General features: G+C 39.3%; 4 protein-coding genes across 4 annotated transcripts; all 4 read left to right on the top strand.

The window, feature by feature from the left end:
• Positions 1 to 1380: 1380 nt before the first annotated feature.
• Positions 1381 to 3472, top strand: N7477_003512 (fungal specific transcription factor domain-containing protein; the record flags this gene model as incomplete). The annotated part of the gene is made up of 3 exons (XM_056965175.1): positions 1381 to 1403; positions 1539 to 3193; positions 3243 to 3472. 3 exons carry the CDS (start codon positions 1381 to 1383, stop codon positions 3470 to 3472), a joined length of 1908 nt encoding a protein of 635 aa, XP_056825128.1.
• A 1121-nt stretch (positions 3473 to 4593) lies between these two features.
• N7477_003511 (sugar porter family MFS transporter) lies at positions 4594 to 6138 on the top strand (the record flags this gene model as incomplete). The annotated part of the gene is made up of 2 exons (XM_056965174.1): positions 4594 to 4723; positions 4769 to 6138. The coding sequence occupies 2 exons, from the start codon at positions 4594 to 4596 to the stop codon at positions 6136 to 6138; spliced, it is 1500 nt and encodes a 499-aa protein (XP_056825127.1).
• Positions 6139 to 14217: 8079 nt separating this feature from the next.
• N7477_003510 (uncharacterized protein) lies at positions 14218 to 14962 on the top strand (the record flags this gene model as incomplete). Its single annotated transcript, XM_056965173.1, has 2 exons — positions 14218 to 14359; positions 14844 to 14962. Coding segments are annotated over 2 exons (261 nt in total), but the record flags the coding sequence as incomplete, so codon positions are not given.
• A 1050-nt stretch (positions 14963 to 16012) lies between these two features.
• Positions 16013 to 16577, top strand: N7477_003509 (uncharacterized protein; the record flags this gene model as incomplete). The annotated part of the gene is made up of 3 exons (XM_056965172.1): positions 16013 to 16063; positions 16149 to 16202; positions 16350 to 16577. 3 exons carry the CDS (start codon positions 16013 to 16015, stop codon positions 16575 to 16577), a joined length of 333 nt encoding a protein of 110 aa, XP_056825125.1.
• Positions 16578 to 23655: the final 7078 nt, after the last annotated feature.

Below are 23655 nucleotides of genomic sequence, written 5' to 3'. Positions count from 1 at the left end.
GTCCAGAGGCGCTTTAATAATAGCTCGTGGATAGCGGAAAAGGCTATCGGGATATTGCTCGTATTAAAGGCGTCCTTCAATATCTATAAGGATAATACTTCCCACAAGCCGCCCGAGAAGCTCTTTATTCCCGCTCAAAACAAGTAATCCCAGAGCCTACACTCTCGCTACTTAGATTACAAATTATTTAACCGCGAGACCGAAGGGTTGGATGATTAGTAAGCGGTGGATAGATGTCTTATCGGCGATACTAATGAATGGCCCGCGGATGTCCTTCAGATAGCGGATTCTCTCTCGCCAGAATCCCAGTTATATTATCTTTTGCCTATGCAGAAGAGGTAAGTCAGCCAGTTGCTCACTGACATTAGTGACGAAATACTAACCATAGAATGGAGATGCGTTCATGCTTGGGAGATGAATTGCTTCAGGATAATATTGCGTGTCACACTTTGTGGAAGGCCTTGGCCTACAAAGAAACAAAAATTCCTAAGAAGCGCAATGGGAGAGGTTGTTCACATTCCAGACGACACGGAGATACTGCAACAGCTCTTGGATGCATAGCCTTTCTTTAATTACCTTCCGTCAATCGTCGAGAAAAGCGAGATTTAAGCTCCGGACGGCGCTGGGTGAAGTTATATACCCTTTTTTCGCCGACGGTTTCAATGGGGGTAGAACCGCGCTTCGCAAGTAGAATATTCGCAATTTCTCGTATATGAGCTTGGGTAGCGGCTGCTCTACGTGAATTTAGCGATAGTATGCGTTGCTAGAGTATATTTTCTTCGATTTGTGTCAATTTATGAAGCTTTGCGCGACATTCAGTGCGATTTGTAGGCGACGCGTAGGCGACGCGTGGGCGTATTACGGGGGACCTGGAATTGCTTTGCAGCCTGCCGAATAGTGCTAATAATTTCTTTGCTATTTATAGCCTGAATAGCAAGCATGAGGCGACTTTCTTGCTGGATAGAATCCTGGCTAGATCTGACGCGTATTGGAGGCATGGTGCTTGATAGAAGATAAATGGACGCGCGGAGATGAGAAAATTTGGTTCGGTGGCACACTCGTTTACCGACCACGTTAGTTAACTAATTGCAAACAATACAGATAACTATCAGGAATAACGCTTTTTCCGTCCACCAATCAAGGCTCATGGTGACGAAGCGGAATTGTCACGTGTTCCGCTGCTGCTCGCGAGGGGTCAATCAATTCGGGAAATTTGCCGTCAAAGGCCAACTTGAACGGATAGTCTTGGCACAGATCGAATACGATAACCAGAAGCGACAGATAAAGACATGCACCATGACGGCTAAATCTAACGCTGCACAAAGGAAGATTACATCGCGGGCATGCTCCTTATGCCGGAGCAGGAAGACCCGATGTGATATGGCGCAGCCACGCTGCAAGATGTGCGTCAATCTCAATCGTGAATGTTTATATCAAAACGAAACGCCTAGGAAAAGGTATCCTGCCTCTATACTCCGTCTTTCCCCAAGGCCTGCTGAGCCGAGCCGGAAAATACTAAATAATAACCGCTGATCTAGACCTACTTTTGCTCGGATCAATGATCTTGAACGTGAAATTTCTGTCCTTAAATCTTTCATTACAACTCTGAAGAATGCCCCGGCTGATACTCGAGATACACTGCTGGCATCAACCTCACTCGATGACGGGCAATCTGGGGCATTCCAAGCCGTTACCGAGTTAGGACAAAATAGCAACACTCGCAACAGCGAAGATGTCCAACAAGGGCAGGAAAATGCCTTGACTTTATCAGACTCCGAAATTGATGAGTCGGATGTCACTCCTTTTCTCTCCATTGATGAGTCGGGCAATCCCGGTAATTTTGGCCCGTCATCCGCGTTACACGTTTTCACGAGTTCGGGTCAGTCTCCGAAACTAGCACATATTCAGGACCTAGAGCACAGGCGAAACAGTCTCGTCGCAAATGCCGCTTTGCAAAGACAAGCGGAGCACCATTTATCTACCTTGCCCGAGATTGCTGGTGTGCCCACTGAGGTAGCTTTACATTTGTTGAATGTACATTGGGCTCGACAACACCATACTTTTCTCTTGACATATCGGCCTGTTATCATGCGTGATATACAAGAAGGTGGCTGCTATTCATCTCATTTCCTACTTAATGCAATATTCGCTTGCTCCAGCAAATTTTCGGATCACTCCCGGGGGCAGGAGAACCCGTTTTTCGACATCTGCGAGAAAATCTTAGCGCAGAACTCGCTTCTTATCCGCCCGACTATACCCACTGTGGTCGGCCTCCTTCTCCTGGGGTCAACTCATAATGCGCGCGGGGAAACAACAAAAGGGTGGCTTTTTACTGGTTATGCAGTTCGCATGATATACGATTTAGGGCTTCACCTGGACCCTCAAGGGACGACTGAGGATCCCGAAGAGATTGAGATACGAAGACGAGTTTTTTGGGGGGCTTTTATATGCGATAAACTTCAAAGCCTCTATCTCGGACGGCCAGTGGCAATCAATGTCTATGACCATCAGGTCTCTCGGGAATTACTCGACACCTTTGAAGAAAAAGAAACTTTTTTGTCATCTGCTCCGCTACCGTCGCCTATCTACTCCGTTTCTACTTTCCGACAGCTATGCCTTCTATCGAAAATTATGACTGTGGTGATCAATCGGTTTTATGCAGTCAGAGCGACCTTCTCTAACGCACTTTCAAGCTTACAGATGGTCAAGGCTGCGCTACAAAAATGGAGAAAAAATTTGCCTTCGCAGCTAGAACTGCAGCCATGGAGCGAGAATGCGCAGATTTGTTCCTCGCCGAATGTAATGACTCTACATGGCATATATCACTCTCTCATCATCCTGCTTTATCGACCATTCATTTCTGATGGCCATCTACGCTCTGCAAATGTACCCCAGCACTCTTGGGAACAATGCACTGGAGGGGCAAACCAAATATCGGCGATCGTGCGAGCCTACAAAGATGCACATGGCCTTTCAAAAGCCCCATACCTCATGGCTTATTCTTTATATGTAGCATGCACCATTCATGTGCGGAATGCAGCGGGAGAGCTCAATGGGTTTGGCGAACACACCATGCGCTTGGTTGCAAATCTTGAGTATTTGAGCATGATGTCCATCACTAACCCTGGTGTACAACGACCCATTCAAATCATCAAAAAGCTTGTCGCCTCGAATAATATCAATCTCAATATTGGTAAGTTGTTCCATGCACTGAGGAAAGTCATCAAATTTTAATGAATTAGATCAAACTTTGAAACCTGCCCCATCTACCGAAATTTTTGATTTGGATCTTATTTTCGGCACATTTCCGACTTTTGGCGGTCCAGAATTTTCAGAGATGGGCGAGCATAGCGAGGGTTTAGAACAAGCTCATCCAGTAGATCCATTGTTCGGTTTCATGGACGCTACTATGCTCCCTTCTGGTGATTTCTCCATCTCGGGTCCGATTTTAGGATATGATTCTTTAACTTGAATCTTTAATCTGGCCTCTTTGTGTGTATATATTGCATGTATCTGTCGTATTTCATCCCTCACAACAAAGTAATCATAATAAATCAAGCGCCTTACAAGTAAAGTCTACATAGAAGCACATATGGTGTGCTGATTACACTAACACCCATGGACCGGGAATTAGACCTTCCTTCACGGCATTGAATGGCTTGGAATACATTCAGTACTAAGCAGTGCGGCCAGAAATCTCCACTATTCATCTGAATTATCTCCCTTGTTTTAACGTAACGCCCAGACTGTCCTGAACCAAACAGTGAAACTTGAAGAATATTTTGAATATTGACTACATTTTAAGCATCAAACCCTGTTGACTATTCGGAGTAATTCCAATAACCAAATGGCTACAGAACATGATATCATATTCCGATACCTGCAGCGACAGCTTTGTTTGGACTGGGGATGATCACGGAGCTTTTCTGTCCGTGATAGAGCCAGAAGAATTCACTCCAATTGCGGGGCGGGCCCACCCCACCACGAAGTGCCTGTTTCAATTCATTCCGGGGTTGTGCTTCTCTGGATCGAAAAATATTCCAGAAGTTGATTTCAGGGAAATATCGGGGCACGCATGGAAACTTAGGTCGTGTTCTTCTGTTTTAACTACTGCTGCGTCAGTTTGACTATCTACGCAAATATGAACAACTGGCTAATCGCGCAACCGAACTCGGGGATATTCTCTCCGCGCTCGGAGACACTTCCTCCGCGGACCCCTCCGTCACACCCTAACCCGGACCCGATATTTTTACTAATGCAACTTGACAGGAAGAGTGAAACTACCTCGGCGAACCTGTAGATAGTCTGGCGACCGGCTCTTATTTCCCCGCGTTGCATATTTTGTGGGGAACATGAGGGGCATCGAGCGTGCCGAAGCTTGGAATTGCTATAGTCTTCGTTTATTTCCCCTGACGGAGCCCCAGTCTTCCGTTTTCTATAAACCCAGGTTCTCACATTGTCAGTCGTACCAAAAGTGTTGTTATTTTCCTCCCACAATCTGCAGAATTCAGAAACGATCTAATGGCGCGATTCTGGGGCCTTCGAGGCTCTAAACTGCACTTGGCCATTTGAGCTGAGGCCTGGCTTGGTATAATGATCTTCGGCTACAATCAAGCGTCCGCTGGTGGTGTGCTCGCCGACCTTACCTTCAACAAGCAGTTTCCCAGAATGGATACCTTGACGACAGCGGGCTCTTTGCAGTCATACAACGCGAAGATTCAGGGTAAGCTCTCTATCTACTTATGGAAGATAAGCTAACCTTGAATAGGAACTGTCGTCGCCATGTACACCCTTTTCGGTGTGTTTGGAGCCCTGGGCTGCACTTTTTTCGGTGATGCGTTAGGTCGTCGGAGAACAATCTTCATTGCCAGTATTATTCAAGCCATTGGAGCTACCGTACAATCGTCTTCGTTTGCTTTTGAGCAGTTCATTATTGGCCGAGTTGTCTTGGGACTCGGCACGGGCGGAATGATTGCCACTATCTCTGTCTGGCAGGCCGAAGTCTCGAAAGCTGAAAATCGTGGTGAGCACGTGTCCGCCTTTGGGATATTCTGTGGATCTGGCCTTGCCTTGGCTCTATGGGTTGCCTTTGGAATGAGCTACACACAGCCAAGCTCGGTCTCTTGGCGTTTCACCCTGGTTTTCACCCTTTTCTTGTCGATATTCGTCTGTTACGGCATATTTAACCTACCAGAGAGTCCTCGCTGGTTAAGCAAAAAGGGTCATTGGGAAGAAGCGCGGGAAATCCTCGGGCTTCTGCACGACGAGGAGCCGCACGGAGAAATTGTGAACAAAGAGATCGAAGACATTCAAATCTCCATCGAGCGCACTAGTAAAGGTAGTTTCGGTCCTTTGTTCAAAATGGGACCTCAGCGAACATTCCATCGTGTGGTCATTGCTGCCGTTGCCCAAATGATGCTCCAAATGAGCGGCATCAATTCGATCACATACTATGCCCCTTCAATTTACGAGAACCAATTGCACTTTAGTGGGACAGTCTCCCGTATCCTAGCGGCTTCGTCCCAGATTGCCCTGGTTATAGGAGCATTCTTCTGTGCCTATACGGTCGACAAATTTGGCCGACGCAAACTGATGCTATTTAGCGCAAGCGGGATGAGTATCTGCTTCGCCTGTATGGCTGGTCTCACTTCGAATCCGGAAAATAAGTCCGCTCTCAAAGCTGCTGTGTTTATCTCGTATCTCTACGTCATTGTATACGTTATGGGATTCCTTGGTATTCCGTTTCTATACGCCAGTGAGGTAGCGCCTACCCATCTACGAGCTTCCGTGTGCGGATTGTCTACCGCCATCTCCTGGCTTTTCAATTTTCTTGTCGCTGAGGTGACTCCAACAGCCTTCACCAAGATCGGCTGGAAATACTTCCTCGTCTATTTCACTTTGAATGCCATATTTGTGCTAACTACCTATTTTCTCTTCCCCGAAACATCGGGGCGATCACTGGAAGAGATTGACCAGATTTTCGAGTCTTCAACATCTATCTTCGACACAGTTCTCGTGGCGAAGAAATTGCCCAAGCGTCATCTTGCTGAGCATCTGCAAGAGAGAAAGGGGCCTGAGAGTGACAAGGGAGCTGAGATTGCCATTCCTGAATCCTCTCATATCGACGAGACGGTATAGCCAGTCCGAGTGAAGGTTGGCTGCGTCCTGAGAGACGGTGTAGCGGCTGAGCGAAATTGGTTGCAAATAGAATTATACTTTCTTATGAAATGCTTGTCTGATCAATGTCTTATAATGAATCTATGGTCTTTTCTGCAGTCCCTTCTCAATCGCTGTCGATCACTGGTTGATCTTTCTTATACCGCTCCAGATTTTCACGTATCAAGCGGTTCCGTTGCCGTCCTTTCTCGTTCCGTAAATCCCGCACCGAGAGATCATACCGCTCCTCGGCGCGTTCGAATTTCTCGCGTAGCTTTTCTACAGTCCTCTTCTGAGATTTCCACCTTTTATTGAGCGTCCGTGGATTGCGAGACAATGAACCACTCTGCGAAGGATCATCACCAAATTCTCGTTAAAGAGCAGCTTCGGCATTTTCAAAGGTGATTTTTTCACATCTCGAGCCTGCTCTCGCGCCTTCTTCAACTCTTCCAAAGTAATCACGCACGGAACATGATTCATAGAGCTCAAGTCTTGTAGTCTGTATGGTCTGCGGGGATTAATGGACCGACTCATCGAGCAACCGAAACGCATGGGCTGCTTCTGAACGGGCATACCCGAACAGTGGCCTAAGCATCGACGTAAATGTCGACGCCGTAGTGCCGGACAAGGGTGTCATTACTGACATGCTGCAGCATCACGTTTTGTAATTCATTTGACAGATCCGCTATAGAGGACCATATTAGCTAACAAGTGCTGTAGTTCAGAGGAATGTGTTGTAATTGTACGGTGCATAGCCATGCAGGATATGTCTGCCACAGGCAGCTATTATATACACCCTGGCAATTCCACCTACCTCCACCCATTACTGCTTTGCTGCCTCCTTTCAGCCGATGGGTGGTTTAATCCCCTCGCGCCACCATGGTTCGGGTACATACTGGCGATCTCCAGCACCTTTTAGCGTTCCTGCACGCGCATGATAAGGAGATTGGACCTCGGCACTTGAGTATTGAGGATAGAATATATCACTCCGCAATTCCCTTCATTCTGAAAAGTAGACTTGAACAGTTACATGGAATTCGACTGCATATTCAAGTAGAACCATCGTCATCTTCATCATAGGTATCTTCAATCTGTAACTCAACCCGGGGAGAATACGTTACATATAGCCCGTTACATATCGCCTCACCTATTCTCTCTTCAATGCAATAAGTGAATCATCCCTCTGAACTACAAGAGAATCCATGTCAGAAAATGAAAATGAAAATCAGTTGGATTCTTATCTAACATTATGTCTTGCAATTATTATTCAGGCATCGATAGTGATGCCTTTAATAGCGAAATATTCCTCAGAAGAAGCAATCTTTCCTTCCCATCTCATGCCGCTCTCTCGAACACCTCCAAATGGTTACTCACCAGCAATGGCAAGCCTAAGTTGAGCTTTACTGTAACAATGCCGACTTTGAGTGCTTCACTCCACGCAGAAAATACGCGAGGTGTGTTCTGCGGAGAAAGCGGCGCCCGCCCAGTATCTGAGGCGTGTTCCATATGAATAGCTTCCTACATCGTGGTAAGGAATTCAAGAACGCGGTAGGACCAAGACTATTATCTCGACGAAAGGTTTATTCTGGATATGGCCTCATCACGGCTGTCGGAGAGATAAAGCTAGCATCATAGGCGTTGTCAGCTGCAACGTTGCAATGGACCTTATTTTGATTTTGGATTGCATCCTCCAGGTTTTTTCACCTATCCAATCTTTTTGGCGCCATATAAAGGTCCAGAGTTGATCTTTCGATCACAAACCGAGGCGTAGGTAAATGTCAGGATTGCAGAAAATTGATCAAAGACCTAATAATGACTTAAGACACGGTCTGCACAGAGTAAATAGTCTCATAAGTGTGATCCTATTACCTTAAGCTGCATTTTTCAGATCAGCGTCTTAAAGCCCCAAAATGGGGCATTACGCCAAATTTGAAGACTCGTATTCTTCACTGTTTTGGCGCACTTGGTATTAAGGTACTTACCTAATCTGGGCGAAACCAATAAGGGAGGATGCTTTCATGGCCGTATTTCTAAGTAGAACTTCTTCAGCAGCAGAAGTAGTCTCAAACCTACCTGTAATGATCTTCAATGCCCTTGGGAGTCCCACGGCCCTTCCGAGGAATTTTGGCTAGGGAGAAATTGTGAGATTAAGATTCTGTGAATGATCGCAGGCAAACGCCTTGGGGCTCACGGAATGCCATGATAAAATAATTACCCCGCACAGCAGGGATCGTTTCCCTAGCAGCATGTTCCCCTGAACGCGAGGAAGCTATCTTTCTTTTGCTTCCTCGCGCTACGTCTTGTATCTAGAGTCGACTATAGCTTTCTTTAATATTGATCATTCATCCGAAAGACACGCTCCTCATCAACAGATACGTGAGACCCTCACAGTGGTCCTGGAAGCCATTGATTTCCTAGGAATCCTTAAGGCTTGTGCATGCTTACCTGGCTTTAGTGGTCAAAATACTACGCATTCTCCTGATACAATTGACTAAAGGGCCCTGGCACATATACCCTATCCTATATAGATAACTCTGCAATTTCGGTAAGGAACTGTGAATAGTGTCCCACCGTAGATCTGGCCTAGCTACTATAGCAGAGGAGAAATTTCACGTCACGATCTGCTATATTATACTAAAACCTAAATTCTCCCGGGATAAGTCTCGCACACACTTTCTACTTTAGACTTCTTATATTAGAAATTATAATAGTAGGCTATCTATATTATTATTCTCTGACGCTTTAGACGCTACTATTATCTGAACTAAGGATCTTAGTTTTATTAGTAGAGATACCCTATTTCTTATATTGCCAAGTAAGGTTATCCGTTATTTTTTATATTAATAGTGGGTGATTTAAGGCCTTTCTCGGTTAGTAACTAATAGGTAAATAAAAAAAATATATATAAAGTTTAATATACTAGCTAGTTTATAGAGAGCGGCCACCCTTCCGAGTTAGAAGTTAAAGTAAAGACCTAACCGGTCTTCCTTATCTATATAATAAGCTAAATATTAGTATCGTATTAAATAGAGTATTCGAAAGCTTTTTGAAAAAGAGTTTCTTTTCTCCGCTATACTTTTTGATAAGCCCTTCTCGCGTAACTTATTTTTAAGGCGTACTAAATGGTCGGTGCTAGTGATCTAGGTCTTATTAACGGAGAACCTCCTATTAATAGTCTTCTTACTTAATTTTAAGGTTATAATATAGGAAAAGGTCTTTTATAAGCTAATGCTTTCGCTTTATAGGGACTATTAATTATTTTTGGGGAAAATTATATTAAAAAGTCTTGCTAGCGTCTAGTGGGCCCTCGATTACCTTTAGGTTAGTCATAATTTACTATAGTATAAAGAACATAGCTTATAAATAGTAGTCTATAAAGTGAGGGTAATTCGTTATTCTAGGCCTATATTAGACTTGCATTATTTTAAGTCTAGGCCTGTCTTGCTTTGAAATCAATTATAGTCTAGGCATCATTTTTAGTCTAGACCTATTGTCAAGGCATCATTAATAGTCTATCCATAGAACACCTTTTAATAGACCTATTATAATTAGGTGGCTTTTCGTATTTACCTGACCAATTATAAAGATCATAGTCTTCTTGGATGACTAAAGGTAATGCTGACAGTCCTTGATATGCTGACAAAGGTAATGCTGACAGTCCTTAAATATGCTGACAATTTATAGGTATAATAATAATAAAATATAACTACTATTAAAGATAGCTATAATATATAAGTATAAAATCTATTAAAGAGTAATAAGATCTTAAGAGTTTATAAATAGCTTTTAAAGACTAAATAATTACTCTCCCATATAATATAGCTATCTTATAGGCCAATATAAGTATTAGCCTTAGCTAGGTACACTAAAGACTATAAGATAATCTAAATTAATTCTATATTTATTTAGATAGCCTAAAATAATATTCTAAATAAAAAAGCGAAAAGGATAATATAATATTTTATTACTCTAAGCTTAATTTAGCCTTTTACTATTATATAAGCGAATATCTTCTTAGGAAATAATTATTAGAAATATATAATATAATAATTAGTAAAGTAAGATATTTCTAAAACTTACTTTAAATAGCTAAGAAACGCTACTAATTTATTAATAAAACCTAAGAGTACTAATACCCCTTAGGACGCCTTATATAATCTAAATATATATATAATTAGAGAAGGGATAATACCTCCTAAAGATATAAGGACTAATAATCTTTAAAGACTAAGCTAGGCTCCTTACGCTTCTAGGAAAGCCATAGCTATTATAACTTAAATAATATATATAAATTAATTATAAACTAAGACTAAAATCTATTATACTTAGGATTAAGACCCTAATATTATAGATATTATAAATATAGCTATATCGCCCTAAATTATATTAAAGATAGACTAAATAATTATTTTATATATATTTAATTCCTAAGGAACTTAAAAAAAGGGAATAAGTTAAAGTAAGCCGTATATTTATAACTCTAAACCCTAAGATAAGGACTACCTTATACTTTTATATCCTAATTTAAGTATAAAATACCCTTATTATATATATAGACCTAGATAGTCACGCTAAAGTTGATTTAGTTAGCTACTAATTTATAAAAGAATATAACTTAGAATATATCTTAGCTATTACTCTAACTATTTAGGTAATCTTAAATTAAAAGATTATTTTTTATAGGATATAAAAAGTCCTTATTACCGTTACTAACTTAAGGGGGATACCCTATAGCTTTATAAAATAATATATAGCTATAGATAAGGACTTATACTTAGAAGATAGCCCTATTCTTTTTTATTAATAACTATAATATAAGACCTTTAAATTAATTTATTATTAGACCGATAACAGTAATTTAAGATAAAAGAGTTCTTACTTAGCCCTTAGTGATTTACTAAGGCTTACTAAAACTAAGCCTATATTTATATTATAAAAGATATATAGCTTCTAGAGGATAATAAAGAAATAGGGACTATATCTAAACTAATATTATTAAATAAACTAAAGATATTTTATAATATATTTATAGCTAATTAGTTAAAGATTCTACCTATATAAAAGTTAACTAATTATACTATTAAACTTAAGGAAGGGGTATTACCCCCCCTATAGACTAATATACTCTCTCTTATAAACTAAACTCGCGGAATTAAGGAGATATCTTAATAAAAACCTTATAAATAGATATATTTAACCCTCTAAGAGTTCTATAGGGATATTAGTCCTTTTTATACCTAAAAAGAATAGTAATTTATACTTCTATATAGACTACTAAGGATTAAATAAAGTCTCCGTTAAGAATCGCTATTCTTTATCCCTTATTTTAGAGTTCCTTAACCGCCTTTTAGGTATAAAATACTTTAGCAAAATTAATATATAGGATATATATTACTAAATCTAAATAAACGAGAGCAAAAAATAGAAAATAGTCTTCTAAATATAATATAGCTACTATAAATATATAATAATACTATTTAGACTTACTAATATACTAACTACCTTCTAAAACTATATTTATACTATATTATATAGCTTACTTAATATAATTTATATTATATACCTAGATAATATCCTTATCTTTTTATTAGACTATAAGTTATATATAAAATACTTACGATAAGTCCTTAAAAGGCTAAGGGAAGTATAGCTCTATATAAAAATATCTAAATATATATTTTATTAAGACTAAGTAGAATTTCTTAGCTTTATAATTAGTAGCTAAGATATCTTAATAGACCTATAATATATTATTATTATTGTATCTTAGGAAATACCTAAAATATTCTATAATATCTAAGTATTCTTAGGATTCTATAACTTCTACTAACGCTTTATTAAAGGATACTCTCTTATTATAGTCCCTCTTACTGATCTTTTAAAGAGAAGCTAGAATAGTAAGAAATAAGAGAGTATAAATCTAAATAATATTAAAAAGGTAGTATTTTAATAACTAAAAGATATCTTTTAGTAAGCCTTACTCCTTAGATTCTTCGACCTAATAAGATATATCTAAATTAAAATTAATATATCTAATTTAGGGATAGCTAGGATAATATTATAACCTAATAATAAAGGGTAATAGTATCTTATAGTATTTTAGTTAAGAAAATTTATTAGTGTAAAACTAAATTATAATATTTAGGACTAAGAACTATTTACTATTATATATTTATTTAAATAATAATAATATTATTTAAAAAAAAGTAAGTACCCTATTAAGGTTCTCTCTAATTATTTAAATCTCTAAGACTTTATAAAATAGCTAAAAATAAATAGATATTAAGCCTAATAATATTTATTTTTTACCCCCTTTAATTTTATAATTAAATACTAAGTAAATAAAATAAATCCTATTAATAGCCTCTTATAATAGCTAAATAAAGATACAGCTCTAAGAATAAAGCTTCTAAATCTTATTTAAGAGCGAATTATAAGTATTTTAGAGATTAAACTAAGAGACCTCTTAGCTAGTAAATCTTAGTTAAAGTATAATAATTAGGACCTAAGCTCTATATATAAATCCCTATTAATACCTAAGTAAATTAAAGCTAAGATAATATAGAAATAGCTAACTAAGCTATCTAAGAGAAGTTAAATCGCTTTAATAATTACCCTAAAATATAATATAGAGTACTAATATTAATAAGAGTATATATATAGAGTATATAAGCGCTAATCTATAAATCTAGGTAAAGAGAATCTAAGATAATAATCCGAAGACTTAAAGCTAAAAGATAGCTATTTTATAAGAGAAATAATATATAAAAGAATAGTCTATTAACCTTAATAGCCTATTATATTATAGAATATATCTTTATATTTTTATAAGGAGTAATTGAAGATAGAAATTACTAGAAGTTTACTATAATAATCCCTTAGTAGGATATTTTAGGAAACATAGAATAACAGAGCTCTTATAACAGAAATATTACTAAATAAATATATATCTAAATATTATAGAATATATAAGGATATACTTTATTCACTAAGGGACTATAATACCCTAATATAGGCTATATAGTAGCCTTAAATCCTTACTATAACCCTTATAACTATTTACTGAAATCTCTATAAACTTTATTATAGGTCTACCCTTAGTGATTCACAAAAATAAGCCCTTTAATATAATATTAGTTATTATCTATTATTTTATAAAATAATATTAATTTGTCCCTATCTTAATAGTAATTAATATTAGTTCCGTTATTATTATAATATACTATAATATTAAAGTTTAGTTTAGCCTACTAAAAGGAATTATATCCGATAGAGGCCCTATCTTTACCAATAAATTCTAATTAAAATTATATTTTTATTTAAGGAAAAACTCCGATTTTCTATAGCTTTTTACTTATAGATAGATAGCTAAATAGAAAGGATAAATTAAACCCTTAAGTATTACTTATAGTATTTTATAAATACTAAGTAATAAATATAGCTAAATCTGCTACGAATTATAGAGTTTATATATAATAATATTATAAATATTATTTTAGGTATCTTCCCCTTTTAAGCCCTTATAAGATATTCCCTAGATTTCTAATTACGCTCCGAGACTAAAATATTTAAGGGCGAGTATAATAAGACTTTCCGAGAGCGATAGTTTGTACGTTTATCGCGTAGTAACTAGGAGCACTTAGATTAGTTAGATAGTAAGAAAAACCGCTGTATCCGAAGTACTTTTAATAGGTTACTAATAATCCCTAGGCTTTAGCTAGGTAGGATAAGGATTAGTATACTTTATAGGCTAATAGCCTCCGTATATATTAAAGTGAGCCTCAGAGACCTAACTTACTTTTAACGTACTAATTAAGCTCTTCACTGATCCTAGAAATTATAGCTTATCTAAAGTATATCTAAAACTTCTAGTCTTCCTTAGTAGCTTCGGATCACGCTTCGATAAAGAAGATCGACTAGAATACCGTAGAATACCTATAGCTACTAGCGCCTAGCTAGTTACGTACCGATAGAAAAATAGCCTATAGGATAATCTTAAGCGGCTAAGCCTTTACTGAGTTCGGCGACAAAGAGCGACGGATCATATAGTCCCGAATACAGAATTTTAATAGTCTGATCCTATCTTTATATACCTTTTTTAAAGACTTTAAGTACCTAGAGTTATACGCCTACTGTCAGCATATTCAAGGACTGTCAGCATTACCTTTGTCAGCATTATCAAGGACTGTCAGCATTACCTTTAGTCATCCAAGAAGACTATGATCTTTATAATTGGTCAGGTAAATACGAAAAGCCACCTAATTATAATAGGTCTATTAAAAGGTGTTCTATGGATAGACTATTAATGATGCCTTGATATAGGTCTAGACTATTGATGATACCTTGACATAGGTCTAGACTATTGATGATGCCTTGACAATAGGTCTAGACTATTAATGATGCCTTGACAATAGGTCTAGACTAAAAATGATGCCTAGACTATAATTGATTTCAAAGCAAGACAGGCCTAGACTTAAAACAATGCAAGTCTGATATAGGCCTAGAATATTGTTGATTGGATATAAATATGTCCGCAATTCCCTAGAAGAAAAATATAATTCTTCTTCAATCATTATATCATACCCTGAGGTTTCCTATTAAGGAAATATTCTTTTATTCATCAAAGGATAAAAGACTTGATCTCCCATTAGATCTCCCACTGGATCTCCCACACCTACTATATTAAGCGGCTCTGTGGCGCGATCGATATATTAATCTAGAGAATTATAAGTTTAATTTTTCTTCTATCCTTAGAAGAGGGAACCGTGAATCTAAGGGCCTTAGATTCTTTAATCCAGACTTCTAAGTCTACTTTCCGACGCTAGCTAGTAACTAATATAGAATATCTCGAGATAGGTTACTTATAAGTATAGCTATATATAACAAGGCACTATATGTTAATGCCCCCGGACCTAAAGAGCGATAATAATTTGCTAGTAAAATTAACTCAAGCTAAGCCTAATAAGAGGGCGATCTACGAGATAGCTAAACTCGCGCACTAGCTTAGTTTTTAGTCTACGGAGATTAATACGCTAATTCACAGTTCACCTAATTATTAGATCGCACGATCGGCTCTCCTATAAGCCCGAAAGCCTAACTAATATCGATATAATAGCCAGAATTTTGAACTTTTAGTGAGTTAGATCGTAAGCTATTTTGCTAAGGCTATTCCTAACTAACCAGAGTAATACTAGGGTCTTCTAGCGGATAGCGCAATAAAGCTAAAGACTTATATTAGGGAGCCATAAACTCAGACTTATAAATAAGATAGACCTCTGCTATTCTTAGATTATTTGTACGCTAATATTGAGGTTACTAATAATATTACTAGCTTTTTTGTTCGCTATTATATATTCTTTATATTCTTTGGGAAGTCTACATAGCTTATAGCTAGTAATACTAGTTAATCCCAGGATACAGATCCAGATTAAGGAATAGGAGGGATACCTCCTTCGCTAATATTCGTCGAAGAAGATAACTAGCCTATTAACTATACCTTAGTACCAGGCCCCTATTTACCCTACGGAGAATAGGGGGAGCTATAAGAGCAGTTAGCTAAAGTAGTTAAAGAACGATAGGGCAGTGAGATTCAGCAATTAATACGGACGGAGCAACGGAAGATACGAGGCGTCGACAAAGGCGAAATTTTCAAATATACAGACCTATCTTAACCCCGATAGAGGATATAGATCAAAAGTCAATAGAGCTAGAACTACTAAATACGGAGAACCTAGACTAGGCTATATTAGACTAGGGTAGTCCGCCTAAAGAACGTTATATCTCTATCGGGCCTAAAACCTAGCCAGAGCCGCTCGACCTAATAACGCTTACTATGTAATATTCCTAAGTCTCTGTTATGCCGGGGTTTAAAGATAGTAGGAGTGACTATATAAGAGTCTCTCTGGAGGTAGTCCTATTCGCGGAGGACTAGGAAAAAATAAGTAACGGCTAAAGAGTTTGGCGAAGAAAATACTTTTAATAGCTAGTTATAGGTTAATCGTGAAGTACGACGAGCGTCTCCAGAACCAGAGATAAGAAATTCGTCTGTAAATAGCTAACTCCCACAGGGAAGTTTAGATAAGTTCGTTACTAGTTTAAGGAGAGCCTAAGAAGAATAGGAAGAATTAAAAGAGAGATTAAAAAATAAGCGGCTTAATAAAGAACTCTGCTTACCAGAGTAACCGCTTGCTAAGGAAACTTCTCGACTAGCAAACAGACAATATCTATCCTCGTCGAGCTCTAAAAACCGACCGGAGAAGTCTATGCACCGGGATACCTTAGATACCGTAGCTACTCTAGACACCCTTACCTATAAAGCGCTAGTAGAACCTCTCCACCCAGAAATATCTGAACCGGCTATAGAAATTTTGAAAATTTCTCCTCTAATAGCTAGAGAGTTTGCTAAAGATCTCCCTATCTAAATATCCTTTATAGCCAGTTATATATCTTTAAGGACGATTAAGGAGCAGATCCCTTAAAATAAGATTAAGATCTAGCTCTGGTCCCTCGAGCGAGAAGAGTGGAGACGGTCAGACCGTCTCCGTATTAATCCGTCGGATCTATCGCTACTAGAACGAGTGGCGCAAAAGTATTTATAGAAGAATTATCACTGTACGATAAGAATCTGCATAGCCTAAGGCCAACCTAATATTTCCGCGCAGCGACTGCTAATAGCAGTAATGCCTTCTTTGTAGTTTCTGAGCACAAGGTGAAGAAGCTTACGGCACAAGGTCGAGTAAAGGAGAAGGAACTTCTATAGATAGTATCTCAAGTCTTAGATAGGGTAAAAGATAGAAGGGAACCTAGGCGCTTATAAGATAGCCCTTTTAAGATACCTATATACCTATATTCCTTAGAACGAGAGCTAACTACAGATAAGACATATAGCGCCCTAAGAGAAATCTAACAAAGTAAGATTAGGATAAGAGATTACTTTTGTGTCTGCGACAAACCTATATAGAATATCCTATAGGTAGTGATAGGAGAGGACTCTAACGAAATAATAGTGCTAGCTAGCTCTTTTCAAAAGTAAGGGTAACTTAGAAGGCCGAGAATAAGAGACCTCTTTCGAGAGGTCTCTACTTATAGGAGAATCCTCTTAAGAGGAAATCAGTCACAGTATGTCCTACCAGGGAGCACCGGCGACACAGAAGGGTATACGTTATATAAGCTAGCGCTTAGTACTATTTCCCTCCTCTTCTAATCTTTCTAGGCTTAGACTAGTCTTATAATAGTCTAGACAGGGATACGGACGGCGGTTCTTAGCCGGACAGCCACACTATTAATCAACTTACTAAAAACGTAGGTCCCACTATAACCTCCTATTCGGTGGCCCTTTGGCGTGCCCCTCGCAGCTGCAAATCCGTTATTATTTTGAATATCGTCGGAAATCTCGTTAAAGATCCCCCCCCACCTCCCCCCCTTCTTTTTTTGTCAAACTAACAGCAGCCCCAGTGATGCAACCATACTCTATATAACACGTCCTAGCTTAACTGTTCGACATATGCATATAATGACTCGCGTGCACCAAAGCCATATACTCGAGAACACGCTATATGACAGCCCTACAATTATATGCATAAATAGTATTATTTATTCTTTCCCCTTATTATAAGGCTCGGTTTGTTAGCTTCACAACTAGGTGAGCAGGGCGAACGCCTTCGCGAGAGAATAACCAATATATAGTATAAACCCCCTTCTCTGACAGAAATTTGTGGCCGAACAGTTTTTTAAAGCTTCCGGTTCCCCTCTAACCAATTATTAAAGCCTTCTTAGTTATGTCTCCTATCAATCCATCGTCCTTAGATCCGAGCAAAGATAATACCCCGTCTTTGGTCAACAGTAGCAGCCTAGAAGGTTTTATTAAGTATATCGGTATACTAGCGTTAAGCTCTGAATCCCAGTTCGCATCCGCCGTAATTAATAAAATTAAGCAATAGCGAGGGCAAATCCACTCTTAAGATAAAGAGTTAAAGAAGCTTTAAAAGGAGATTCTTCATATTAAGGAGACAAAAAGAACTACTATCGATAATATATATACTGCGAATATAAACGAAAGAGCAAAACAGAGAGACTCCGCCATACAGATCGAAAAGCTTCGTGTAATTCTTAACAAAAAGGAAAGTAAAATTACCGAATACTCGAAGACCCTAGGGGCTCTGCAGCAAAAAGTAGCGAATTTAGAATTGACTTACTTACAGGAGGTCGCTAAAGTCTTATAATCCGCCAAAGACATCAGTACACTGTAAGCTAATCTAAATAAAAAGGACAAAATAATAGACCAATTAAAGACGGCTAGATCGAAATTAAAATTAATATTATTATCGGAGCAGAGACAGAACGAAGAGCTCGAAGCTACTACTGCCTCGATAAACACAGAGCTACAGGCAGTCAGAGCTCATATCCAAAAATTGGAAAACTTCCCTATCCGATTCTCGGACATAAATGACGACTTTGTGTAAGTCATGTCAAATGATTGCAATATTCATAAACTAATTATTCCTACGTTATATCGCAGGACGACAAAATTCACAAGCCTTTGGAACTCTGCTACAAACGAGTTACGCCCATTGCTAGAACAAGATGTCCCGGAAGATATTCTAAAGGTCTGTTCTCGGACACCTTTCGCTACGCTCGTTACTGATAGAATAAAAAGGAGAAGCTCATATAGGAGAAATTAAGAAAGGCAGACAGCATAAATTCTACCACTAAGCTTTCCTCTGATTACCTCAAACTCCCCGGCAGCCAAAGCGATACGGTTTGCATTGATCCTGGCTTTTCTGTTCAGAGAGATTGATCAACACATACAGTAACATTCGAAATCAGATTTACCGCACACTCTTAAGACTTTCATTACCGAACCCTAGCTTGAAACACACTAGTCTAATTTTAGCTTTCCCCAAGTATTCCCTGTGAGACTGTATTGTATCCCTGTAATGGTGGATGAGTCATTGTTATAATACCGTAATTAGCTTTGGAATTCGATAGAATCTTTTATGCAAAGATAACAAAGGGCCAGTCTACAGTAATAAGCTAGCAAGATCCCCTCTATCCTCTTCTCTTGCTGTACGTGTTGATCGTCTCGTCTCGTCACACGCAGTCTTCGCTTACACTCCTTGACATCTAATAGAAGGCTGCAGTGGCTATATAGAGATCTAACCCTAGTAGGCAAAGATGCCTTTTTTTTCCTATAGCTTCTTCGCCTTCTAAGCACGAGACCGAGCATAGGCCGCCCGCTAAAATCTTAAGACTGGCCAGAGCAGTATACGCAGTTCTTTTTTTATGTCTATGATCCGTCAGTTTATAGTATACTACTAAGCTAGTTTCACTGAGGAATCACACGACGCCAAATTTGTCTTTTGTAGAAAGCCACAATATCAGTTACGATATTAATACTAACCTACAGGCGCTAGAGCTTTCTATTTCCCTCTTCTATTATAGGTGGCTATTTGTGAGAGCGTTACTCTATTTTTAGTCTCCGTTATGACCTTCCTAGCCTAAGACGAGGAAATCTTCTGATAATATTATACCTATAGCTTAGGTAGGAATTAAACTTCTTATACACAGTATTCCTTAATTTTATCCGGAAGAGGGCGGACGTTAAATATATTATAGCTCCCCCTATACTTAGGAGCGAATAGTTTCAGCCCCTATTCTTTAGATACTTTCTAACACCGAGTCTTATAAGTCGTAAGACGAGTATCTTTCTCGATATATTTTGCCAGACCGCTAATATATTTTCTCGAATAATAGCGGGTCGCCAATTCTATTAATTAAAGGTTAATAACTCCAGTAAGTTTGATATTGAAATAACTAAATAGAGTATCTAAGTCATTTCGAATATCGAAAAAGACCTTAGGGATATAGGGTAATTCTAATATACCTAGTAGAGTCTAGCCTTTATCAGAAGCCGTCTTCTATAAGAAGGCCTTCTCTTAGAGACTATATATATCGATTAGATACATTTCTTTAAGTGGAAGGATATAGATCTGTAAGATCGAAATACTGCTATATCTTAAGAGATTGACCCCTTCAAGATCAATATATAGAGACAGTGGCTTAGTTGGTAAGTTTTGGAGCCTCCTAATAAGACTCGCAATCTTAGTTTCCGTATTAACGAATTCTAGAGATTGGTCGACCTCGAGGTTAAGATTCTCGAGGGAGACCACGAGGAAGAATTTTCTATAACTTCTACAACAGTACGCCCGCCTGAAGACTCTGTTTCTAGGTATATAATAGGTGGCGTTTCCGATACTATAAAAGTTAATAATATGCTCGGTATACGGACTATAGCTAGCGGACAGGACACACCAGATATCGTAAATATACGGTTCGTGAAGGGTTACTTATGAATTCGCTACCGGTAGAATAGAGAGTCAGATTTCTAGTAGCTAAGTGTGTTATAACGCTAAATTTATGGCCAGATATAGGATCGAAAAACTACGTTCACCTATCCCCATTAAACACATTTCAATGTGTGTGTTGGTACCCTAGACTTAATCAGAACAGTCGAGACCTAGCCACATTCGTAGCCGCCAGTCAACATCCACGCTGACGCGGGGATCCCAGAACACTATAAGATCTAATAGCAATATATAACGAATAATCACTTACCACGTCTTGCCGATTATGTAGTAAGACGTACGCATCTGACACCGGTTTGAGGGGGCAGAATATGTTTGTATTATATGCGTTTTAGTAAAGCTCGATGATTCTAAATGCTTTGAAAGGAGAAACTTCGATCGGCCTCAGTTGAAAATAAAGATATCAGAGCCACAGATAGCCACCAAATACAGTATAAGTACCGAAAGTGTCAAGGTGTGGATTTTCTGGTGCCTATTAAGCGCCTAAACCCGTCACTTGGGTATACAAGTGGATAAGTGTTCCAAAGTGAAGTCCATGATTCACGCTACAGTGCCAGCCGTTATTGCCTTCCATGTCGGGAAACAGAGACACATTCTTTCAAACCCTAATCACGTAACACGCTAATCCTGATATGGCTATTTCCGTATTTAAAAACTTGTTTTGGGTCTGAATGGTAATAATGCAAAACGTATGAAACATGCGTAAGCTGTATACAGTGGCACCGCAAAAGTATTTGACCACCTATAGACCGCCTTATTTTCTGCCATATTTTCTGCCTGCCATAAAACTCCATAAATTCAAGCACCACACCACTAATATTTAGTATACCAGCCATTTGACTTTATAATTGCCTGCACCCGATGCGGCATAGTCTCTGATAGATGCTCAAGCATCCCTAGATCAAGCGCATCCCACGCATCTTGTGCCGTATCGATCAGGATATCAAGCGTTTCGTTATTATTCCGCATATGCAATAGATCGGGCCGAATCTGATATATCTTCTGCTTTAGAAGCGTCCAGAGGTTCTCGATAGGATTAAGATCAGGTGAAATTGGTGGCTAGTCCATTACCTTAATTCCTAGCTCGATTAAAGCCTCGCGTACGATATTGGCAGTATGCGAAGGTGTATTATCTTGCTGAAATATCGTATTCGGTGTCGACGATAATAAAGTAGGTAGGATTCTCCGATAAATATCCTCGATCATAAACCGGTCTACACCCCCTCGTATAGACTACGATATACCGGCGGTAATTAATAGAATAAGGCCAGTCCGTCGGTGCGCACCAGAAAATGAAGCCCAAAATATCTGCTTAATCTACTTCCCTTTCGTAGGCGTAGGCATTATATCGCCTAGTTCGGCTTAATTACAAGGACGAATAAAGGTATATTTAGGTCGAAGACCTTGCCCACGTTCGATAGAATACTTATCAGACCAAAAAACGCGATCCCAATCCTCTTTTATATAGTGTTCGTATCGCCGCGCCCACGAGAGTCGTTTTGCGGCGTGTTCATCCTTTAAATAAGGCCGTTTCATCACTCGCCACTTCTTTAGACCTTCAACAGATAGTAAGCGAGCGATAGAGTCTTTCTTGTATTTATTACTAACTTCTGCAAGAAGGTCTGCGTATTAAACGCGCGGTTCGGCGTGGACTTTATCGATAATCTTCTGTCGATCAGCCTTATCTAGCACTTTTGGGCGGCCAGAACGAGGTAAAGAAATATTCATATTGCGCTCGTTGGCCTTTTTGACCGTATATTTGATCGTCGATAAAGGAATAGAAGGGTATTCCCTATGGATTTGCTTATAAGACCATAGCGCAACCGTTTTCAGTTTAACGATTTTTGTACGTGTCTATACGTCAAGCTCGCATTTAGGCCTGCGTGGAGCGGTAACTGGTGCCCTCCACGGTGTCGGGGTGATGCGGATAGGAGGCATATGCGCGGAGGTATAGGTAGAAATAATAATAATAGCTTCATACGCGGCACGCGTTGCTAGAACACGCTAGTCTAGTAGGTTTTGGAAGGCCTATTATAGTAGGCGGTGGAATGAATCCATAAAAGCGGTGTGAAGGGGTGGTCAAATACTTTTGCGGTGCCACTGTATTTATGTACTGTTACATATCCAAACATAAATCACCCCACCATGGCGTTGTCCGCACGCACTCCTCCCCAACTCCAGCACCTGCAAAAATACAAACCACTTACTAAATGGCAAGAAACATCGATCCCTGGCAGCGTAGCACGATTGTCCATATGATACCCAGCAAGAATAGATTCACTACATCACAAATGGCAAAGGTGGTAAAGTGTAGTGAGCGTTCTATCACTAACATACGCAAGAACTAAGAACATGCGGTTGTTTGGAAGTCCCAGATTCCCCCCCTTTCTCTCTCGGCCGACCACCAATCAGCACTCCTGCGATGCTAGACGCTCTTTGTGACTATCTCGCCCACAAACCCCAGCCTACGTGTCGAAGAGATGGCTGTCATTTCTATGGGATGACTTTAGCGTATCACTATAATCATACAGCATCAGATGTTATCGTTAGAAGCCAGGGTTGATTTGTACAGCTTCCTACGCGCGGGCCCCACTTTATAAGAAACTGCATATTTGTTTTCCACTGGCAGTACTATGTCCGCAGGGTATTTTTAAGTAATAATAATCTGGACTTTTGTCGATAACCTCTGACATCGCTACCAACATCTTACCTAATGGGCTATAACGCGAACCGCACCCGTTCGTTCCACCACAGCAAGGAGCTTGTTGCAATTCCCGCAATAATGTTGGTACTCTTTGCAGTTCGGCAAGATGCAGGGTAAAAGGGCAGCCAATGGGCCAATGCAAAGACAGCATAAGCACGACCAACAACTGTAGGAGGATGTTATCCTACTAATAAATCGGAAAGTGTAGGGGCGATTTACGTAGCTTGCGGTCCAGTAGTCACGTTCATCCGAGTCATCCCCCGTACACGGCAATATGGGCAATCGATTATAGCAGGGCAAGTCGATAAGGCAGCCAAGTGAATCACTTGCGAAGTCTCTCCCGTTGCAGGAGTTTGAGGATGGAGGTATGCCGGTGATGAGACCGACTGAATCGGAGGTGGTGCGCCCGATGACGCTGGGGCCGGTTTTTCT

Source organism: Penicillium maclennaniae (assembly GCF_028827695.1).
Source record: "Penicillium maclennaniae strain IBT 15551 chromosome Unknown utg000003l:1.0-5670915.0:1.0-5674809.0, whole genome shotgun sequence".
In the NCBI taxonomy this organism is placed as follows: Eukaryota; Fungi; Ascomycota; class Eurotiomycetes; order Eurotiales; family Aspergillaceae; genus Penicillium; species Penicillium maclennaniae.
The sequence above is the reverse complement of the archived record's forward strand: the minus strand, read 5'-3'. Positions and strand labels throughout refer to the sequence as shown.